Source organism: Corvus kubaryi, unplaced genomic scaffold, assembly GCF_017639235.1.
Source record: "Corvus kubaryi isolate FWS band 111438036 unplaced genomic scaffold, C.kubaryi_AGA036_p1.0 133, whole genome shotgun sequence".
Classification (NCBI taxonomy): domain Eukaryota; kingdom Metazoa; phylum Chordata; class Aves; order Passeriformes; family Corvidae; genus Corvus; species Corvus kubaryi.
The window spans coordinates 16,560,040-16,581,679 of NW_024580667.1; the positions used below are offsets into that span (position 1 = coordinate 16,560,040).

The 21,640-nt window shown below is 37.8% G+C and overlaps 1 protein-coding gene across 3 annotated transcripts in view; it reads right to left on the minus strand.

The window, feature by feature from the left end:
• WWC3 (WWC family member 3) overlaps positions 1–21,640 on the minus strand; it is a 102,670-nt gene that overhangs the window by 16,467 nt on the left and 64,563 nt on the right. For 2 of the 3 annotated variants that reach the window (XM_042037958.1, XM_042037951.1), the window contains exons 8-13: positions 21,067–21,140; positions 12,451–12,693; positions 9,437–9,526; positions 7,720–8,294; positions 1,621–1,741; positions 790–864 (exon numbers count right to left, since the gene is read on the minus strand). In XM_042037958.1, the coding sequence (XP_041893892.1) occupies positions 790–864; positions 1,621–1,741; positions 7,720–8,294; positions 9,437–9,526; positions 12,451–12,693; positions 21,067–21,140 (1,178 nt within the window). The remainder of the gene's footprint in view (positions 1–789; positions 865–1,620; positions 1,742–7,719; positions 8,295–9,436; positions 9,527–12,450; positions 12,694–21,066; positions 21,141–21,640) is intronic. The other variant, XM_042037967.1, reaches the window with a different exon arrangement.

Genomic DNA, 21,640 nt, shown 5'->3' on the forward strand with positions numbered 1-21,640 from the left:
ACTGGCCTTCCTATGTGTCTTGACAGCAAACAGCTTTTATCAAATACATTCCTTAGTTTAAACAGTTACACCATACGCATGTGTGTGTGCATGTGTAACAACATACCAGTTACATTAGACAAATCCATCTGCATTATTTTCATGGGCCATTGAAAACAAATAAAAAAATTCTACTCTTTCACATCAACATGAATTTTGAAATGCCACTAACAAAGTTGGTTGATATTTTAAAAACTCTCAGTCTTAGGAATTAGTTTTCCAAGGGGCAGAGATGATTCTGGAGGGCTAAAATAAAATATCCTGTCTTGCACAGCAATAATCTGCCCTTCCCCACACTACTCCCACTACCAACAATAGCATGCCATAGGCACAGGATTTCAAAGATGTATTGTACAGCTGTATTTGTGTCTCTTCACCTGTGACTTTCCTAAGGTAATCCTCCTTTATCCAGCAGAAAAAGATCTCGCTTACAGAGACACATCCCTATAGCCATACTCACATTAATGGCCCTGACAGTGAAAATAAATGCTACTGAAAGTAGTAACGAAGGCCCTTTTATCAGTCAGCATTGAAAGGACATTGAATGAACTGTGGTTAAGGCATTTCCCCAACACAAAGCGGCACATGACTGACTAATCTGTACATCCACTGAACTTTGGCTGTCAGTTCAGAAACTTCTTAAAAATATCCACCACGATTCAGTTTATTAAAAAGTTAAAAATTATAAACAAGAAAAGTAGTGAGCAATTCCTGCAGAGTTGATAGGGAGAAAGAGGAGTAATTACTCACAGAAATCCAACATGTATTTGTGGTTCTTCATTACTGGCAGCATCACCATAAACAGGCTCTTCCAGATCTTCATTCCTGCAGGAACAGAAAGTACTGTAAACTACATAGTGACCTAAGCTGCTAAATTATGAACTAATAATTATTTTGTGATTTGTGGATATAAGCAATTATTTGGTAATACAGGAGGGAGTGGTAATGTAGGAGGAATTGAGACATCTGTTTAAAAACACACAGTAGCAGTAATTCACAATTGTAAAAATTGAGGTTTTAGAATTACTCTTTCAAGATATTTAGGTTATTTTAGTATTTCTTTTGTCTTCCATTTCTCTTTAGCATCCTCCAAAACTTATCTTCATCCCAGTTACTGCTTCCTGTGTTAAAACAATTGTATTAAGTAACACGTCTTTCTACATCCTTCAATCACTTGGTGAACCTACACATTTTTAGACTTCTGGCAGTTTGTATGTTTCTTCCTTGCAGTTATACTTTTATCACATGATACTCAGAATTGTTAGTCACACTGTATAATTTTATTTTGTTATAGATGGTTGAAATAAAATTACTGATTTATGACTAATCGGATGAGAAAACTTTCAAGGGAGATACGATGTTAAAATATCAGAGACAATACAGCAAAAGGGACTTGGCACTTGAAGATGACAGTGGACTGCATGTAAAAAGCTTCTTTCCTTTAAAACATGCAATCTAGTAGTTTTATGTTACTAATAACTAGCGATTTTGAAAGCCTACTCCTAAATTCACAACTAATTCTTTTGGGCCATGTGGCAGAACAGGAATATTTCCAGCTTACTATGCATTTATACACCTGACCTTTTGCTTAAAGCTTCAAACACGCCACTGTCACTAGCCAGTGAATGATCTGAGAGACATGCTGAAACTCGCCTGGCTCTCCTCTCCGATCTTCTACCACTGTCTCCTCGCAGAGTTACAGCTGCCATGGAGAAAAAAAGTGAGAACAACATCAGCTCAAGGCAATTTCTTCAAAATTAAACAAGAAACGTATTGTATCAAAACTAGCAGCAAAACAGCACAAGTGCAGTTCACTGATTTTTCATCTAACTTGAAGTTAGAAACCTAGAATAGGATTGACCAGAGATTTTCTGTGGGAGAAGGAAGGAAGTTTGCGGCTAATTGCTCTCTGACGAGACTAAGTATAAACCAACTGCATTGTTACTAAATGTTTTTCTGGTAGAATAATTCCTTCCTAAAGGAAGACTTACATTAATTCACATATGTACACATGATATCCTAAGCTTTTCAGATTTACCTACTGAATATACAATAGGTTGAAAACAAACACAGAGACTAATTCTTTTTTAAAGTTATCTGATAACACAATGTGAGGTTTTGTTCTCATTTGTTTCCTAATACAAAGTCTCAAAGCATACTGTTTACACCATCACATAATAGCAGCTTTTATTTACAGTCTGAGAGGCATTATCAAAAAGAACCAGTGTTTTCCAGCTCACTCAGACCACTGTTTTTTTCAAATTCTTGGTGAATTACTTTGAAAACTGACTGGGGGAAGGAGGAAGCAATATCCAACCCCCTTTGCCACTCTTCCCCGAATCACCAGCCACACGATAAATAGCAACTCAGCAATCATTTTCATGTTGTAATACCAACAAAATTATGTTATACATGGGGTTTTGCACAGGCAAGTAGGTACAGCAGCTACCAATCCTTTAAAGTAAGTGCACAAGCAGTAACATTCAAGAACTGCATAGGGAAGGCTTCAACACTTCAACAAGAGCTCCTAACTTGAGGTTGTTTTCCTTTGAGTCCTAGAGAAGAACACTAAACAGACATGCGAAGTGCAGTTTCTTCACTGTACAGGGAAGAACTTTTACCCCCTTTTGCTTACAGTTCAATGACTGTCCTCAAAGCAGGAAAGCAATGGCAAAGAGATGGCACCTCAAAAGTGGGGAAAGCATTTTATTTGCTTCTGCTCATGCTTACAAACTTAAGACAGAAAGGAAGCATTGACAGTTTCAGCAGTGTGACAGCAGCACAATGCATGGGAGACAAGCACCAGCTGACATTTACAGCTTACTGCCCCAACTAGGGATGAAGCATGTCTTACTCAAAGTAACAGCTTGTTAAGTACCTCTGTTGCACATTATTGTAAGGCATCCGAATTTATTGCTGACACCTACTCAGTAAGTTTCCTTCCACAGAATACCAGCCTCTGCCAGAACCCAGATGAGCTATGGTGAGCCACCCCCCTGCACGGTACCCACCTCACCTCCCACCCAAGTACCACCAGGACAGGACATCGGGATATGAGAACTTGCTAAAAGTCTTCCAGATCAACACAACCACGCTGCTGCTATCAACAAAATGCTCTAAGGTCAGCTTTAACCAACCCACTGTGGAACTGGCAGAGAAGGTGCACCAAGCCCAGCAGGTTCTGCGCCAGCCCAAGACACATTCCTATTACCAGGCCACTAACAGCACAAAGTTACCAAAGGTGTTACAAAAATCACCCAGTCCTGTTTGGAGCTAAAATTCCTATATATCAGCAGAGCCAGTTCTCTGTCCTTTGGATTCATAAGCCCTATGGACCTCTCAATGAAATTCAATGAAGGATTTTGTCAGCTTTAGGTAGACAGGAAATTTATTTTCAGGGTAGAAACAGCCCAATCTGCACATGTCTCTGCACCCAGAGAAAGAACCACCACTCCTTCCCATCTCCAGCTACAGCATCCAACCCATGGATCATGCAGTACAATTCATTACATCCTCACCACAAATGAGAGCCAAATGAGCTCAAATGAGCACACACAAAGCATTTGAACCACGCTCTCCTCTATATCACTTGTACAAAAGTGGTGGGTGGGTTTGTGGGGTTGTTTTGATTGGGTATTTTTTTTGTTTGCTTGGTTGTTTGGTTTTTTTCTTCCTTTTGTTTTTTAAAGGATTTTCAAATTGGTGAGCCCACCTCAGTTCTGTCACTGGTATTAATGAAGAATCAAAACTAGCAATCTGTACAGACATCTACATATTAAGTTTCTCAAAAATTTTATATCTCTGGAAAGAGGTTGAACTTCACAAAAGTGTATAATTTTTTTTTTTAAGTGCTTCTATAATTTCTGTACTAATTTCAACAAGTTACACTAGGACAACTTCTTTTCATAAATAAGCCCTTGGCTCACCCCCTCTGTGAACACTTTGTATAAACGTAGCAGAGGAAAGATCTCGTGGGCTCTGTCCTTGGGAGGTTCAGGTTCCCAGTATGGCTGGATGGAAAAGTCGGTCTCAAGTACCAATATAATGAAATTAAAAACTGACACATTACAACAGTGTTGTAACTTGACAATGATTTGCTCACCGTCTGCAGGCCATAGAAGCATTCGATAACCTCTGGACAATCACAGAGAACTTGGGAGAGATGAAAACACCAGAATATACCCTTGACTTGTGGGAGCAAAAAATCAGCAGGAAAAATTGGTCATGATCAAAGACCAAATTTTGGTTTAAACAGAAAATATTTAGCACAGATTATAGACTGCAATGCTGGAAGCTAAGGAATTGTTTAAAAACTAGGTTTCTAAGACAGATGATTACCTTCCATTTTCTTATTTAAATAACAAAATCAGTAAACAATATATATGATTTTCCAGAACTACTTAGTGCCAAAGCTTGATAAATATAAGACAGCCCTGAATGAAAGAATATCCTCATTGTCATTAGTTGAAAAAGTGAACTTCAAAGGAAATTTTGCTGCCCAAACTTTCATTCACTACAAAAACACATAAATCTAAAGCATGTTTCACAGGCTTGGGTGACTACAAATACTGCATGTCAGCTCAAAATACACTAATAAAAGAGGAGAACACTCCATAAAAACTGCTCAGAGACACAAACAGACCTTACCTACCATAACACAGTCAGGCATTACTATTATACAGTAAAGCTGAAGGTCAAAGAATACTTTCCCCAGGAATTTAACTACAGCTGTAAATGTGTGTTTAGTTGACATAGCAAAAAAATTAAGTATGCCATAATGATTAAACAGATACAGCAAAATACCAAACAAAACCAAATGTAGCAAAATCTGTTTCTTCTCATGCAACTCCAGAAAAAAAAAAAAAACAAAACAACCCACCCCAAAACAAAACAACCAACACATCACACAGAAAAACACACAATAAGAAATTTCAGTTCACTTACAGTGAATTTTTCTGTTGTGCCGCATGAGAAACAAGACAAAAAGCATACAGTGATAAATCACCCTTTAGATGTCTGACAATATTTTATAAACAAGAGATTATTTAGGCATTAAAAGAAATTTAGCATTTGAAAGATTTAGTATAGAGAAGGGATAGTCGAGCTATTAAAGTCCAGTATTTTATTTACATGTTTCCTCCCACTCCCAACTTTATAAATATGATGGATTTAACTTTTCAAGCATATTCCCTCCATTCACAGAGGCAAATTTATTTCACAACATGACCGTGTGACATGCAGAACAATAAAACAGCAGATCAGCAACTGGACATCAAAATTGCAGTCCCTGAAGAACCCCTTGAACTTGCTCAAGTGCTGCATCAGTGCAAAGTTCATGCAGTTTATTCAGTGTTAATCCTCCAAGCCCCCATTATTTGCAAATTACCAAAATGACCTCATGCTTTGTCTAGTGAAGGAACAGGCCAAGGTTTGCCAGAACCAAGGCCTCCTGTTTTTGCAGCATGGCACTCTGCTGCCAGGCCATCGGGTGGCAGCAGCAGGGCACACTGCATGCTACCTCAGAGAAATCCAAAACCCCCGGTATCTGCAAGCTCCCAACTCTGGCATACAAGCTGGATGCTCCATTCAATTCTTCCAGGAAAAGAGTACAAAACCAACATACTTTCAAAACTTCCAACTGCTACTTGCAAACAACTGCATTACAATTCCAAACCACCGGCTAGTGAGTGTGGAACTCAAAGTAGTCAAAAATCAGAAAGGTTAATTTTAAGTAATTGTTTCCAAATGCAAATATTAAAAATAAAAAAGTCTCAAAAGAAGGCAGCCTGGCCACCTTTTAATCATATATTCTTCCTCAAAAAGCAACACAATATACTCTGTTGTACACAGAGAAAAGTTGTAACCTCTGGACTAGGAGCTGGACACCGCAGCACTGACAGCAAGTTAAGCACAGAGGTTTTCAGAGAAATGTGAAATGTGTAGAAACACAGCAGAGAACAGAGAAAAGGAAAATCAAAGCAGGAAGTTGCCCTTCATCCTGTATTGCTGCCTAGGCCCTCACACCAGGCTTTCACTTCTAGGAAACACATACAAGCTATAAATGAACTACTTAGATTTTTTCACTTACCACAATGGGTGAAGACATGCTGTGGTCTGATTTGAGGTTTAAAGAAAACCTCAGGAAGCCTCTTCACAGCACTAATTTAAGCACAAGTTTTCACACCGGTCTCTGGAATTCTGTTTATTTTGGTCTGAAAGCTACAATAACGGCACTAGAAATGTTTACAGCTAGTAAAAGTAAATTCTGCTGCAGTATCTTCTGGCAGTGCTAGCTGTATTAAGAAAAGTAGGTGAGTCTAGACTTAAATGCTTTTGAACAATACAGGCTTTTTAGCACTGTGGCAATGTTTTCTTTTTTAATATGAAAACCTGAAAGGTTTTCCGTAAATACTGTCCATGTTCATTTGTATTATCACTTGACAAATAAGATTCTGGTATGATAATATGATCCAATCTCTGGCTATAGTTTGTATTACTCCTGATGGCATGAGTCCCGAATGCAACATTCTACACAACTGCTAACACACAATTCTGGATATAGAAATTGGATGGGAATCACAAAATTTAACAGTAAGATAAACTCTAAATATCTTTCTTTACTAGTATGGTTTTATTAAAAAAAAGAGCAAGTCAACACACAAAAATGTTATCATGATTTTCTTTTTCATACTAAGAGCAGTTCTCCATTTGGTTGATCAAAACAGGAAAATACATCTGTCGCGTTCCTGTATGCTCAGGCTTTTAATTTTGTTTCATTTTTTCAGGTTTTCTGTTTCCTCTTTTGATTTCTCTAATTTATGTTTCTCAACTGCAGTGCTTCAGAAGCTTCTGCCAATGCAAGCTAAAGTAAGTCCATCAATCTGACAGTCCAGCAGGAAAGGAAAACTCAATAGTGTGTGTGCTGTGCTAACTGCACCCATCACTCCTCTGAGATCACAGCACACACAGCTGCTCAGACACAACCAGCCAAACAGATACCCAATGTCTCGCACATTCCCTACAAAAGATGCTCCTTTGCTGACGAAGCACCTACTCATGATTGTACCACGCACTCCTGACAGCCATGCCACTGTGGCTTCTGCTCCATCACAGAACTTGGACAAGGAAATCTGGTCTGGAATATGTACAAATTCAGCATGGAGTCAGCCAGCCTTCAAGCACTGTCAGCAGCATCACCTCATATTTTGTGTTTGGGTTTTTTGTAGGGGGTGGTTATTGGTTGTTTCCTATCTCTCCTGGGTTTGTGTTGCTTTACATTATCAGAATAAAGGCAACATCAGCACAACTGGGGCCCTCAGAAGCAATTAACCCATACTTTTTCTAACACCTTACTCATTCTTGCTAGGTCCTTGATAGGCTACACTCCAATGTAAGTCTATATTCTATTCCCTTTCTTCCAGTCAATTCACCACTGTTTTAAGATCTATTGACAAGGATTTCTCTATTATTTCACCTCTTTGCCCTAAAATTAGAGTTTGGGCTTGGGGGATTTTCCTGTGTTTTGGTCAGGCTTTTAACAGATAACATCGACCATGCAGTTTTTGACTGATGGAAGTAAATAAGCTTAACTGAGGAACAATCTCTACTGTGCTGGCATGCTTAGGTCTGTGTGACATTTTCTAAGACAATGTGACAAAATAGTAATACCCATAAACTCACCTCCACCAGTCTGGATAGCAGTCAGGTGTGGTCCCATTTCTCTCAGCCCTTCACTGTCGAGAGGGTAAGCGGACGTCTGAGATGAACTCGTGCCTTGTGCATCATCATCACCCAAGGCTGTGGTCGGAGCCCTGAGCATTTCCAGGGCTCCTATGCCTGCCATCTCCTCAAAACCTTCTGACATCTGAGCCAACGGAGAATCTCGTGACGCAGAGAGAAATGGGGTGTCCAGAGGCGAGCTTGGAGGGGACAACGATGACAAGGAGGACCGCGATGAGAGGGATGCCAGGGACTGCGGGGTATCCAGAGACCTCCGCTGCTTATTGAAATTCGAGTGTCCGATGGGATCAGCGTATGGCACATCCTTTGTGAGAGACTCGAAGGGAATGATGTCAAAGCGCAAGTGCTGCCCGTAGTCTGTAACGCTGTCAGATTTGTCGTACTGGGGAAGGCCATAGATGTCCGTAAAGCTGACTGAGCTGAGGGAGCCTCTGCTGGAGGCCAAGGATCCTCGACTGGAGGCCAGGGATCCCCTGCTGCTGCCAGAGGACATGGTGAGGGTGCTAGCTGACAGACTATGACATGCAAAGACAGAGAAAACACAAAAATGCCTTTTCAAATATAATCAGAACCACCAATGCAGACATTAAAACACTAATCCAGATTACAAAAGCAATTTCACATGTATTCAGTATGGTGACATGGAAAGATGATTTGGCATTTTAAAGTCTAGCTCATGTCTCTTGCCTTGGTCTCAGGCACAACCATGACCGGAGCAGCACATGTGACAACCAAATCAGGGCTAAGTGCTTTGGTGCCTGAAGACAACAGTCTAACAGGATGAGCCTGCTCTTTCCTCCAACATGTAAGCAGCTGTGATTTGGCAGAAGAGAGGCCAGAGCAGGCTCTGGATCAGCAGACTCAATGTAAAGCCAGGAATGACAGATTACCATGATCCAGTTCAAATTTACATAAATGATTGGTCATAAACAATCCAGGGAGAAGAAGTGCAAAGGGATTTGCAAAGTTCTAACAAACTGCTGTGTAAGCGTCACTCTCACAGGTTTTTTCAATGCAAAATAAAAAGACTCTAGGATGAATCCTATTCCAGCTCCTCTTACCATTCTCAGTTAAGGGGGAGAAGAATATTAGTGCCAGAGAGAGATGAAGTGAGACAGGAACTCAGCAGGAACTGAGCTTTTGATGCTGGTGCGGTGTTAAACTGAGGAATTCCCAAGAGCTGCATCTCAAAAGGCAGCTGTGAGTGTGAATATGCAAAGCATTCTGGACTTCTGTGTGGGTCTTAACACATTCTTGTATTTAAATAGCAAAATTTTGTCATCTCATCAAAACCTCCTACCTTTGAAGGTATCAGAATATTAACAATTCACAGAACTTAAAAGAATGCTATCTTCCCATTAGTAAAACTGTAACAACATTACAACAGATTTTAAGAACTTATCTCCTTTTCAGAAAGTACGGGAACATATAAAATTCCCAAATACACTTAATAATGTAGCCCAAACAGTTGTCACTAATACTATTTATAAAACTCCATCCAAATCATCACATTCTACAGAGCAAATTGTATAAATGTAGTAAAAAATTCATTTACTTGGCACACATACATAAAAGTATAAAAAGGTAAACTTCATACATTATTATTATTGTTCTCTGCTGTAGTTACTTCAAAACCTGCTGGTTTTACATAACTTACCTTTTTAACTGGGAGTGTAAATATGAGGTTAAACGTGTAGCTTCTTCTAGTTGCATAAGCAAACAATTTCTCTTCTCCTGTAACAGTATCCTATAATTAAACAGATACATATTACTATTTTCTTCATCACAGTAGTGTTCAAAATGCGCTAGGAGCTTCCCAAGCGCATAAAAACATCAATGCATTGAAGTTTTGAATGTTAAAAAAAAGTTGCACTGTTTAATGAAAAGTTTTAATTTATGCTGCTCATATGCAGCAATGGCAATTTCAGCAAGAACACAAGAACCAAGACTCCAGGAGAATTCCCAGACAAGAAAAGTAACTGAAGCACAGTGTAAGAGCCATGATGCTGAAAATATATTACAGCAATTAGCAAAGTCAAAAAGCCCTAGGTAAAAATATCAGACTCTACAAGATTCTTTTTTTCCCTTGCATCAATCTGATTCTGCCATTAAAATACTATGACCTTTTACCTTGTCACAAAAAAAAAATTCCAAATAGCCCTATTATCCAAGATAATTAGTGCAAAGTTTCAAAGATAAAAAGACAATTTTTGAAGGACTTCTGTTAAGCATAACCACCAATGTCAAATTTAAGCTCTTAGTCTATGTGTTTTAGGTGCATATATTTGTCATTATATTTAAGCAGGCATTTTCACTACTACATTGTAAGAAAAATCTCATGCTGAAACTTATTTTTTGCCCATTCTAGTAACAAGAAGCTGAATTACTCAGTACCACTGCCACAACACAAATGGAATATAACTTTAATGCTGTCAATCTCATACACCTCTAAGATATCTTAAATTCTGTATTCTGACATCATTAGAATTTCAAATAATAGATTATATCTACTGGATTCTTTTTCTGGATCCAGAATTATATTCCTGATGTTTTGTTTTTCCAAGCCCAACCACTGAACTTCAAGATAGTATCAGGGTCGTATTCTGGTTTGAGTTGTATATTTTGTATGTCCAGGAAAGTTACAGCTCCAGTCCTACATCATAAGGTGGCTGGAAATGGGGATTCTGACAGACAGTTTGGAGAAAGCAGATCAAACTTATTAGAGTGCCTCAGATCTTCCTCAGCTGTGAAGACAGATGTTAGAATTCAACATGTTAATGAAAAGGGTTTAAAAATCATCAGAAAGGGAGTTCTCCTGGATAAAACAGCAGCTCTCAGGCTTTTCTCATGCCTCAGTGCTCCCCAGGCCAGGTTAACCAAGTAGCAGGAGGAAAGCTGCAGCTCAGCTATGCAAACTTGCACCATATAGGCACTGCACACAGGAACCAAAAGAAAAGGACAAATGGACATAAGAAACTTAACTGATTCAAAAGCTTGCAAGGGAAAGCAGAGATATTCACACCATCTACTGTAAAAAACAAACTTAGGAACCTACACTCCACAGTGATAGATGCTGCAGGGTAGGTACCTGCTCTAAAGGGTAAGATGTGCCTCCAACTAAGGCTGTCAGCCAATCTTACTAAATGTAACACTATAACAAAAACAAAACAAAACAACCTCAACAATAAAACACCCACCTCTGTCATAGAGATTTTAAGTTCATTTTGATCTGTACATAACTCAGTGCCTTTAAAACTCAGCAACAGATGTACTAATTATTTAAGAAAGAAACACCTTTGTATTTCACAACTAGAACGAAGTGCAAAAGCAGAATGAGGAATATTTTTGGTTATTGCTGAGTCTAAAACAAACAAAAAATTAGGGCTACCAATAGTTAAGTTTTCCTCCAATTTTTTATACAAAAATAGAGAGCCCATCAGTATTACTCTAACTTCTGCTCAACTTTCTGCTAGCATTTGAAGTATCAAGTACCACACTGGAATGCTGGTTTCTACAGCATGAACTCCATGGAAAAATAGCTTGGCCTTCTTGCCAACACAGTATGCACTACCTAACATGAGAGCCCAAAAACAACAAATAAAACTTACTAGACCACAGTGTAAAGTGAACTCCCTTTTCTGTCAGTTTAAGCTGGAAAGCCAATGTAACGATATTGCAAAAATTGCAAAATACATTACACTGACCTGTAGGTTGGCTGTGAATTTTCTATTTATTGCCTGAATTTACTGTCTGAAGTAAGCCCTTTCAAAGAAACTGAAGTTGTCAAATTCTGTATATGGAAAGCACTTTCAAGTATTTTTAAAGTGTCTTAAATGTGTAAAGATTAACCTTTACACAGATCACATCAAAGCCGGTTCATGTAGGTTTTTGCTGAAGTGTCAAAGCTGAGGTTTTACCACTATTTAAGAGAAGCAAGAACAAGTAGTTTCTTGCTTTCACTGGAAGCAGTCTATGGTAAAAAGAGATAAAGAGGTTTTGTCCTTTTCTCTGGCTACAGGAAAAGCTGGGCAACTTTGAAATAAACATAGTGTTTCCACTAATATGTTTTTGGGGTTGTTTATTTTACATATAACTTGATTTTTAAGTTTTCAAGAATGACTCTGCTTACTGTGTTCTTTGAATGTCAGAATTGGGATGTGTTCCCACTGCTGAGATTGCAAATGAAAAGGAAATATTGTATATAAAAGCAAAAACATAATCATTTAACTTTCCTGTTGAAAGGCAGAAACTAAATATAGCAAACAATCTTCGTTTTGATGCTTTTGGAGATGAGTACTACTCCACTGCAAGTAACAGAAAAATCTTTCAATATCCAGGTAATGTTATTCAGGTCTCTATTATCAGACAGTATCACTCAGACCTATTCCAAGCATCTTTTGGGATTCTATTCAGATTTCTTCTTCCTATTCAGACTTTTTAGGTGAATGAAAGGAAAACTAACTTGTCAACATCACCTCAACTCTGCTTCAGAAAAGTTCAAGACAAACAGAATTGAACAGTGACAGTCAGGAGCAGTCTCCTCTTTTTCTGAAAGTAAATTTCTGTAGTAACCTACTTTTTCCTTAAACACAATGAAATTCCCTACACTTCCTTTTCAAGCTACCTATATGGATCTCACAATAGAGAAGAAAACAGTTCAAGTTCCCAAACCTTTCAGTGGCCCCATGAGCAGACGTTGCTCGAGCTCGCTGAATTTCATCCTCCAAGCGTCTTTTTTCTTCCTCCAAACGTGCAACATCTTCTGGGGATCGTCTCTGCTGACTGATGAGCTGCAACTCCTGAAGAAGAGCCTCCTTCTCTTTGATGAGCTGAAGACGGTCCCTGTCCGCTTCAGCCATTCCTGGCCAGGATTCATTATCTAACAAGGCCAGCTGCTGTTGTATATTCGAAACTCTTTAAAAGAGGATAAATATATGTAAAAATGCAGAAAAGAAAGACAAGATTTACTGGTTACAAAATACAAGTGGCTTTAGATGAATCTGTCATAAAAATATGCAATTAAATAAGCTAACTTGATCTTTTTTCTGTAGCATGCTTTATAGTTAAAAGTAGTTTCCTGTATCTCAATATGCTGAACCATTACATGAAACAACAGTTTTAAGAATAATTCCACAGCTGACATTTTAACAAAATGTTCTTTTAAAAACGAATTTTGAACTCTTATCAGTATTACCAAGAACACTAAAGCTAGACATTTCACAAATGTTTCTTTTGGCATAAGAGGGAGAACACTTATTGATCGGTATTTATGTTTGTCTTGCAGCGACAATTTAGACACTTTAGAATGTAACAGTCAAAATTATAACAGAAAATCTAGCTTTCTGATTTTTGAACATTTGAAACTCAAGAACTGTACAACATTTCTGCAGTTTACACCTCACTTTCATCTTCACTTTGAAATGGTAGCATTCAAACAAAGATCAGTACCTCTAAAAGATTACTACCCTCTAAATAAATAAAGGCGTGTTTAAGCCAGCCATAGAAGTGGGATATATAGTTCATTGGTTTTGGTTAAAATTATCTTTTTCAAAAATATCTGGTAAGAAAGAAAATTAATAACAAACAAAGAAAGGTAAAAGCACGTAACACACAAAGAGAAGATCCACAGTGTGATAACATGTGAGTAAAAGAAAAGGCATAGACATGACAAGAGCAGGGTTTCCCCCATCTGAAAACAAAACCTCATGCAATAAGGTTTATCTCATACTGACATCTCAGAAGTATTTGGCCATCTTCTTATCAGGGGAAGGGAAATAAGCTATCAATATAAGTCATTTTGCAGTGCTGCAAAAGACTGCATTCATATATGAATAGGAAATTCACTGTCATTCCCCCCCCCCACCTTCGATTTCATTTACAGCAAGTAAAGAAATTAGGTATTATGTCATATTTTTGTCTAAAGCAGAATACTTTATCAAGCCCTTCAATACCATTTCCTCCTCCTTGCATTAATAACCAACTTCCTGCCAATAGCTACTGAAAGCACCATTGTGAATCAATCCATACAGCCTACATATATCACACTTCAGCCATTGTGCATGAATTCCAGATGCACCTTTCTGAAGAACACCTTGCACCATTGACCAAATGTCAGGGCCAGGAAGAGCACAAGCAGGGTCAGGATCCCTTCTCTCCCCTATCCAGGCTGCTCTGCTGTTAAAGATTCAGTAAACACTCCTGAACACATACAGCTTGATTTTCAGGTGTTCAGTGCCAAATAAAACAAATAAGGACTCAAGATCCCTTCAACAGAATCACAGAATTCCAGTACAATTGAGTTATCATAGCTTGGCAAGCGAGTGTGAATCAGATGAGCCTGGACTATTTGAGTGATTGTGTTCATAAGCTTTTACACAGCTTACAGACCAAAGAAGATGAGATTCATCTGAAGTCTCTGTGTTTCTTCATAAGACAGCTGAAGCACTGACCCTTTCCTTCATTTTAACACTCACAATTGTTTTGCTAGTTATTTTTACATTGCAGGGTGAGCTTGTTAAGAAGCAGATCACAGGTGCAAATGAACACTAATAAAGGCAACAAGGAAGAGAGAAGTATCATCAGGGAAGAGAGATCCCCCTCTTTCAGTGCTAGCAAATCAATGATTCCACTTGACTGGGGAGTAAAACACCACCCCCACTAAATACAAGAGGTTTTAATTTAGACACTTGAGCTTGCTGAGAGCATGTAACTTCCTTTGTGTATGACATTCCAGCTTAAAGTTTGCTTTTCCCTTTAATTTCTGTTACGGTGATGCTTTCAAAGTAGGAAGTTCTCATACAATAACTTAATTATGCTGTTATTAAAGGGGGAAAAGTACTGCTGTGGACAAGGTTTGTATCACTGAAGAGTTCCAAAATCTGATTAGGTATTTACTTTTGATTCCCTTGACACTCTTAGCTAGCTCTTTCAGCTAGCTCTTCTTGTTTCTACAGTTTTCCCTTTACTCAGAAAAAAAGCAGGCACAAAACACTATATAATATAGGTATCTGCTGAAGCACCAATAAGCCAGTTTTCTGCAACCTCTATTTCCTGCACATGAACTGAAGTTTTGGGGCAATTTTGTTGCTTGCTTTCCACTGAGGAATCCTTCTGTACGGTAAGTTGTTCCAAAAACCTACCAGTGACAAACTTTTTAATATTTATCTCCTGGGCTAGAAGACAACCTTAAGGCTTTTAGGGTCTCATTCACTCAAAACTAAGAAAAAAATCTGAGTAGTCATGTTTAGTTATGCTCAGAACTTAATAAAAAATCCTCTTAGTTATGTTCCATAATTGCAATCTGTCTCCTCAAACATGAACTTTTCTTCCAATCACAGTAAACACAGAAATAAGCCATTTCACTATGCTTGCCTATGCCAGACTTTATGCCTGTACCACACTAGCCACTCTCACTGCTGATTTGTTAGAAGAAAATGGCTGTTTTCAAACTCAGTGCATATATTAACCTGCCTTAAAACATCCACTTAAATAAATCAATGACTTGAGATAGATTGCAACCTAAAGTGGAAAAAGAAATATTTAGGATCCTTTATGAAGCCTCTGCTTTTCAAATGCATTTTTCCTTCCTACTGAGTAGTTTTAAGATACTCTTTTAACTGTAGTCACTGCAAAGGAGTGCTTTTATCCGGCCTAATGCCAGATACTGAGGTCCCTACTGATCCAGCAATTTAACATATTCCTATGGAAAAAACAGTTAATTTTGAGCTATCAACATTCCAGGCATTTTGCCCATTCCCATCCTTGCATAACAAGTGCTGAGGAGCTTGCATTCCACACTGGAGTAGGTGGTATCAAATGACTGGTTCCCTAGGTAGGCAGGCCGACTTGCTGCTTAATTCAGTATTTAAAAATTTCGAATGGAGATGAACATAACAGTTCCTGGTAAGGGAGCAGCACAGATGGGATGACAAAGGTTTAACCTGACGATGATCTTAAGCAAACACTGACTTGAAATGGCACATTTGCTCTGAAATGGCCATACCAATGTATCTAGAATGATGTCTCACTCATAATAATGCAGACACAGCATGAGGATGGAGATCAGCAGAGTCAGTAGTTTACTACACAAACTACATCATAAGGGGGGAAAAAAGCATGTATTTCCAAAATTTAATTAGACACAATTTAATTAAATTTAGTAGCATGTCTGAATCATTATTGCTCTACACAGCTCTCTCTCCCCTTGACAAAACAGGGCAACCCTTCCGTCACTGAAAAATACCTGAGGAACCTTGAAGACTTTGTCAATGTATAGAAAATCACTTTCAAGGGTGATATCTGAACCTAGCACTAATGAAGTTATACTGCTGAACTCAAGAGGGTATTTATCAAATACAGCATGAGAAGTGAGTAAAAATCACTTTCTGTGAGATGAGTAATCTACAATTACAATTTACCCCATGTAAGATCCTTACTTGGACTATGAACAAGACAGGTGTCTTGGGGAGGGAAATGCTCTGAACCAGGTTCACAGGTATTAACTCATGCGCATAAAATGGACAAATTATGGGTATCCCAGAGCTGGCAATTGCTCTTCAAATTTAACATGGTTTGAATTTTACAAGGAGAAAAAAAGGAAACCAAACAATACTCCTCTCCATTTAAATGCCTAGGCTTTTGGCTGACATACCACATCACTCTAGGACTGGGGCCTTTGTTACCTGTGGTATGGGAAGACCAATGGGGATAAAATAAAGCAAATATTCCAGTTCCTATTCGAAGGAGAACAGTGGCTAAGATCACATAAATCAGCCCTGCTTAACTCTTCCCCAGGCTTATATTGGACCCAGTTCTCTGACACTTCAGGTAACAGGGACTATCTCTCACATGCAATACCCAAAGGAGGTGGCTGTGGGACTAAAGACATAATGAAGGGTGTAAGAACTTGGCAATTTCTGGTATTTACTGTCCCTCTTGAGTGTGGGTTATGATTTATATTCAAAGAGGGAACACCAGAGAAAGATGAAGAAAGAAATGGAAAGAACAAGAAGCTGGGGAACTCGGCCAAATGCACACAAAATTTCTCCACCGTGTCTATTTTGGCTGTTCCTGCAAGTATGTGCCACTGTGGCTTTGGCAGACAACACAAGTATGCTCTGTAGAATACCCAGCCTTCCTGACAACCCAATTTGTTCAATAACAACGAGGTCTTAAATTGGCTTAGCAAACTCATGAAACCATTAGAGTCCACTGGCATTTTGCAGATTTTAGGAAAATTGCAAAAATCTGCTAAAAGCAAGTTTTCCCAAATGCACAGGTGAAATAGTATAAAACTTTAAAGAAGTTCAAAAGCACATCTAAGCTCTCTTTATAACCCAAAGAAAATGTTTTATGTTTAAAAACCAACACTGGAAGATTTAGGTTTGGCTGAGCCAGGAATTTATGTGATATCAAACAAATTACTTCATCCTTAAATCAGATTTTCAGATTAGTTCAGCAGAATAAAGCATACAAATCCACTGAATTTCACTGGAGATTAGGTAATTAAATCTTGAAACCTGCCTATACAAGATAAACTTTAAAAGGAAAACACTTGACTTTGTTGTTGTATTAGTACTGGAATGTTGCTATCAATATCCATTCAACATGTATTTTGTCACTATAAGTACAAATTGCACTGACACACTTCTGGTTATGCTAGTGATTTTAAACTGAAATTTAATTTTGGAAATGAGACAAGTTTGCAACAAACTATAATGAGCAGAAGGAAGTAACATACTTAAATGTGGAAATATTAAGAATATCTGCGGAAGAGTTTTTTCAAGGCTAAAATAAATCTCTTGACATCCATTGCATGCCTCTAAGAAATTAATGGAAAAATAACATCTTTGAATTCAAATTTATGGAAGATGCAAATAAATTACTGCTTTTGCACCCAAACTAGGTAAACTGGTTGAAGATGTTTGAATGTATTAGTTCATTACAGTTAGCTACCATCAGACTGAACTATTAAAAAAACAAAAACAAACCAAAAACCCACAGCTAAAACTTTTGTTGCTTATTGGAGGGATTATTTTTCGTCTACTGATTAACACACTTCACAGGATATGAGGCACTGCAGCAATGACATTTCATGAACATTTGCTAATATACTTCATGTAGTCATTATACTGAACGGCACAACTTAAGAGTTATCAAAGAAAAACAATTTGCTTTTGATTTCTCGTGCTATGAAGCAGCCTATTCAGGAAAGTGCTTGAGGGGTACACTTTCCAGTGTGCAAATGCTTTCATGGGAGGTGGTCTCACTGAAATAGCAACTGAAACTAAAAACCCTATTTACCCAGGCAGCTTGGGGCTGTCTGTTCAAAAAGACCGTCCTCCCTCCCCCTCCTGCATCTCTGGAGGGCCACACTGGCAGATCTGAGAGAAGAAATTTCATGGAAATAAAGTACAGTTTATCTAGAAATAATGCGGGAGGGGGAAGAGTACAGAGCGGAAGAAAAGTGATTGAGCCTCCTTTCAGCATGTTTGGTGAGCTAAAAAGTAGAATTTACCAGACTCCTCCAAGAGCCTGGATCAGAAACAGGGGAGAGGATATCTTCCCCAGCATGCTGGAAATGTCAGAACCCACAGTGTACAACATCTGAAATACCCATGGGAAAAATTAATTGCAAATCATCCAACTTCCTTCCAGTGGGAAAGTGATGGGGGGGAAAGCTATGTGAATGTCTTAATTTATGCAAAGGCCAAACCATTCAGCAGTCAGAGAGATTTTTGAAGCAGGAATTAAAATTAAATTATCCTTTATGAGGGAGGAGAGATATTTTGGGAGTGCAAGCCAACTCTTCTGCAATCACTGAGTCTCATCTCCTGAATTCCTCAGGATAGTTCATTCAAAAATCCCAGCACCACATTTCCTTGCTTAGATTCCAGATACAGAGAACATATTTTAATTTTTAAAGACTTTTTACTACATCTATCAGATATTCTGCTTATATCTGGCTAGATTCACAAGAGCAACTAAAACACTCTGTCCTTCAGTTTGTGGGGCTTTTTTCCTGCTTTCCTTTCAGGGAAAGGATAACTTTTTCTTATGTTTAAAAGATAACTTTTATATCTTAGGAGAAAATAAACTTTTCTCCTAGAGTGCATTTTAAAAGTCTCCTGCTAAAAGTTTGTCTGTTGTATTTATTTGCAGTATGTTACCACACCCGCTTAACAAGCAAGCAGTCACAATATACTGCCTTACAGTTGTGACATACTGTAGCATTTTAATTTTCTACTTTGTAGATTTAATCCATCGCAGCACATTCCGTCACCCACACTGTGCAGTAACAGTAGATATTTCACCAGCCAAGGGAGAATGAACACAAAGATATTTAGCAGAGACAAAAGCCCTACAGAAATGCCAGCAAACTAAGGGGAAGGAATGCATGATAAATGAAGAATGCAACCACAGAGATAACTGGTAGGGGCAATGAGCTTTGTGCAGTTCCACTCAAAAGCCGAAAGCTGATTACTTCCGTACAACATACTGGGCAGAATAAGGCTACTCTTTTAAAGCAACTAACATGCTTTTGCTAAATAACAGACCATTGTCAGAGCTGCTATCCTGGGAAAGCAAAACTACTCTTACTGCAATTACCATTCTCTAGTTGGAAGGTTAGTTACCCAGATTTTCTACACTTCATTAAGATCAAACACCAGCTCACTTCTGATGTTCAAAATACTGCATTCCATGCAGAAACAAATATTCGGCATTTCCAGCTGAGAAATGCTTTGCTACTAAAAAAAAATTAACCCATAAAAACTCAACACCACCCCTCCAAAAAAACACTACTCCCTCTTTTCCCTGTAATAAACACACAAGAAGAGAATTGTTTTGAAAAACACAGGAAAGGTATGTCAGAAAGCTGAACTGAAACCATTTTAATACAACTATCACAGCATCAGTGGCTCTGTTAAACTAAACAGTATAAAACTAAATTCTATCATTCTTCTTTCAGCAACTGTAATTCACTAAATTATCATTGGACTATTAAGTGCTAAGTTAGCCTGTGAGCAAACAGGACACTGACACATTTTTGTTCTGTTCTTTTTTCCCCAATTATTTAACCTTTATTAGGTAATAGTCACTGCTATTTACACGCAATATGTACAATGCAGACTTCCATTCAAGTTACAAATCCTGAAGATTTAGCTGTGTTTACCTAACTTGCTTGTACCAACCTAATTTTTTGAAGCCTGTATTGTGTCCAAATGTGGGTAAATTTTCCAAGAACAACAAAATGGTGAACTGCCTACAAACTTCCTATTCCTGCCAAGACATCACAGATTCCCCCACAAAAAAAGTCACCTTGATATGAAAAAAACAAGCAAGAGAATTGAACTTCTTTTTTAACTGTTCTTATGAGAGATGTAAAAAACTGGTAGAATAGAACGCATTGGAAAGAAAAAAATCCTAATTTATAAAAATTTTAAAACTATGGTTTTTAAAGTTAATATTAACTCTTTTAAGTGACTGTCAAATTCAGTAACAGAATATTCTACTAGCACAAATCAAAATAATTATAAGTGCATTAATTTACTGAGTTCAAGTCATCATCTGTACCCAAACTATTGTCCTGAATATGTGACAAATAGTTTGAAAACAATGAGGTTCAATGAGGACCGGCTAAACTACTTAAGTAGATAGTACTTTTAAAACTTTACTATAAACCCATGAAAAAACACTGCAAGACTGGCCTCCACAAGAGAAATACTTACAATAAGCAATTAGACCAAAGGACTTAGTGAAGAATCAATCTATTTCAAGTAATATTTTTTATCATTTTTATCAAGACTTTTTTTCCAATTTCAACATTTATTTTTATGTACCCTTTTGTTCAGCTCTGAACATCTTCATTTATCTCACATGAAGTTCTGCATTCTTTCTTCTTCATGGCTTCAGTACACTGAACTTAAGACACAGGTATGCAAAGCTTTGGATATACTGACAGACCAGGCTGATAAGTGGAAATTTAAAGACTGTTTATACCTAGGTTTGAGAACGAGGGTGAAAAAATCTAAAACAGTTTAATTGAACCACTACAATTTTGTGTTTATACAAGTATAGAACAGGGCTGACATTTAGCTTTATCTCTGCAAATAAATATAATAATCTTATGATAAAGTCTTATGTTTACCTAAACTTTCATTATCTGTGAACTACTCAATAGCGAGCAAATTAGTCTTCCCAAAGATATTTCAGCTAGGAGGTAGTTCCGCTTTGAAAACTTTAACCACAAAAGTAAATATAAAACCCAATAGATTTCTCTTTAATTACCTTTTCTTGGCCTCTTCATATTGCCAGTTCAGCCTTACTTTGTCTACAAGTCTTGTTTTGTCATCAAATCCAAACTTGCAGAGTTGAAGAGCAAGGAGAGAAGGAAAAAAAAAAGGAAGAAACAAGTTAAAAACACTCTCATCACAATAAAGAAAGGGATAATTAGTCTTCCTTACTGGACTCACTAAAGAAACCTCTATGCTTTAAGTAATAACATAATAAAAAATCTATTGCTAAAAGCGGAGAAGATAAATAAGCCCTTTCAATAACTTATTAACCTGGAAATCAAGGGTTAGCAAATTGAATCACTGATAAATGGTCAAAGCTTTTCAACTTTATCCAAGTCTAAAAGACAAAGAGTGTTTTAATTGAAATATTTTGCTACTTGATACAGCTATTTTATGAATAGCTTTATTAGAAGCAATTCAGATTACATTCCCTGTACTGTGATGTGTTACCCAGCACGTACACCATTAGTGCATTTTAAATACTTGTACAAAAAAACCACCTGATCCTTGAAGCAGTTGTAGAAAGCGCATTTATGTTGCAACTCCTACTGCAGTGTTTCTACAGC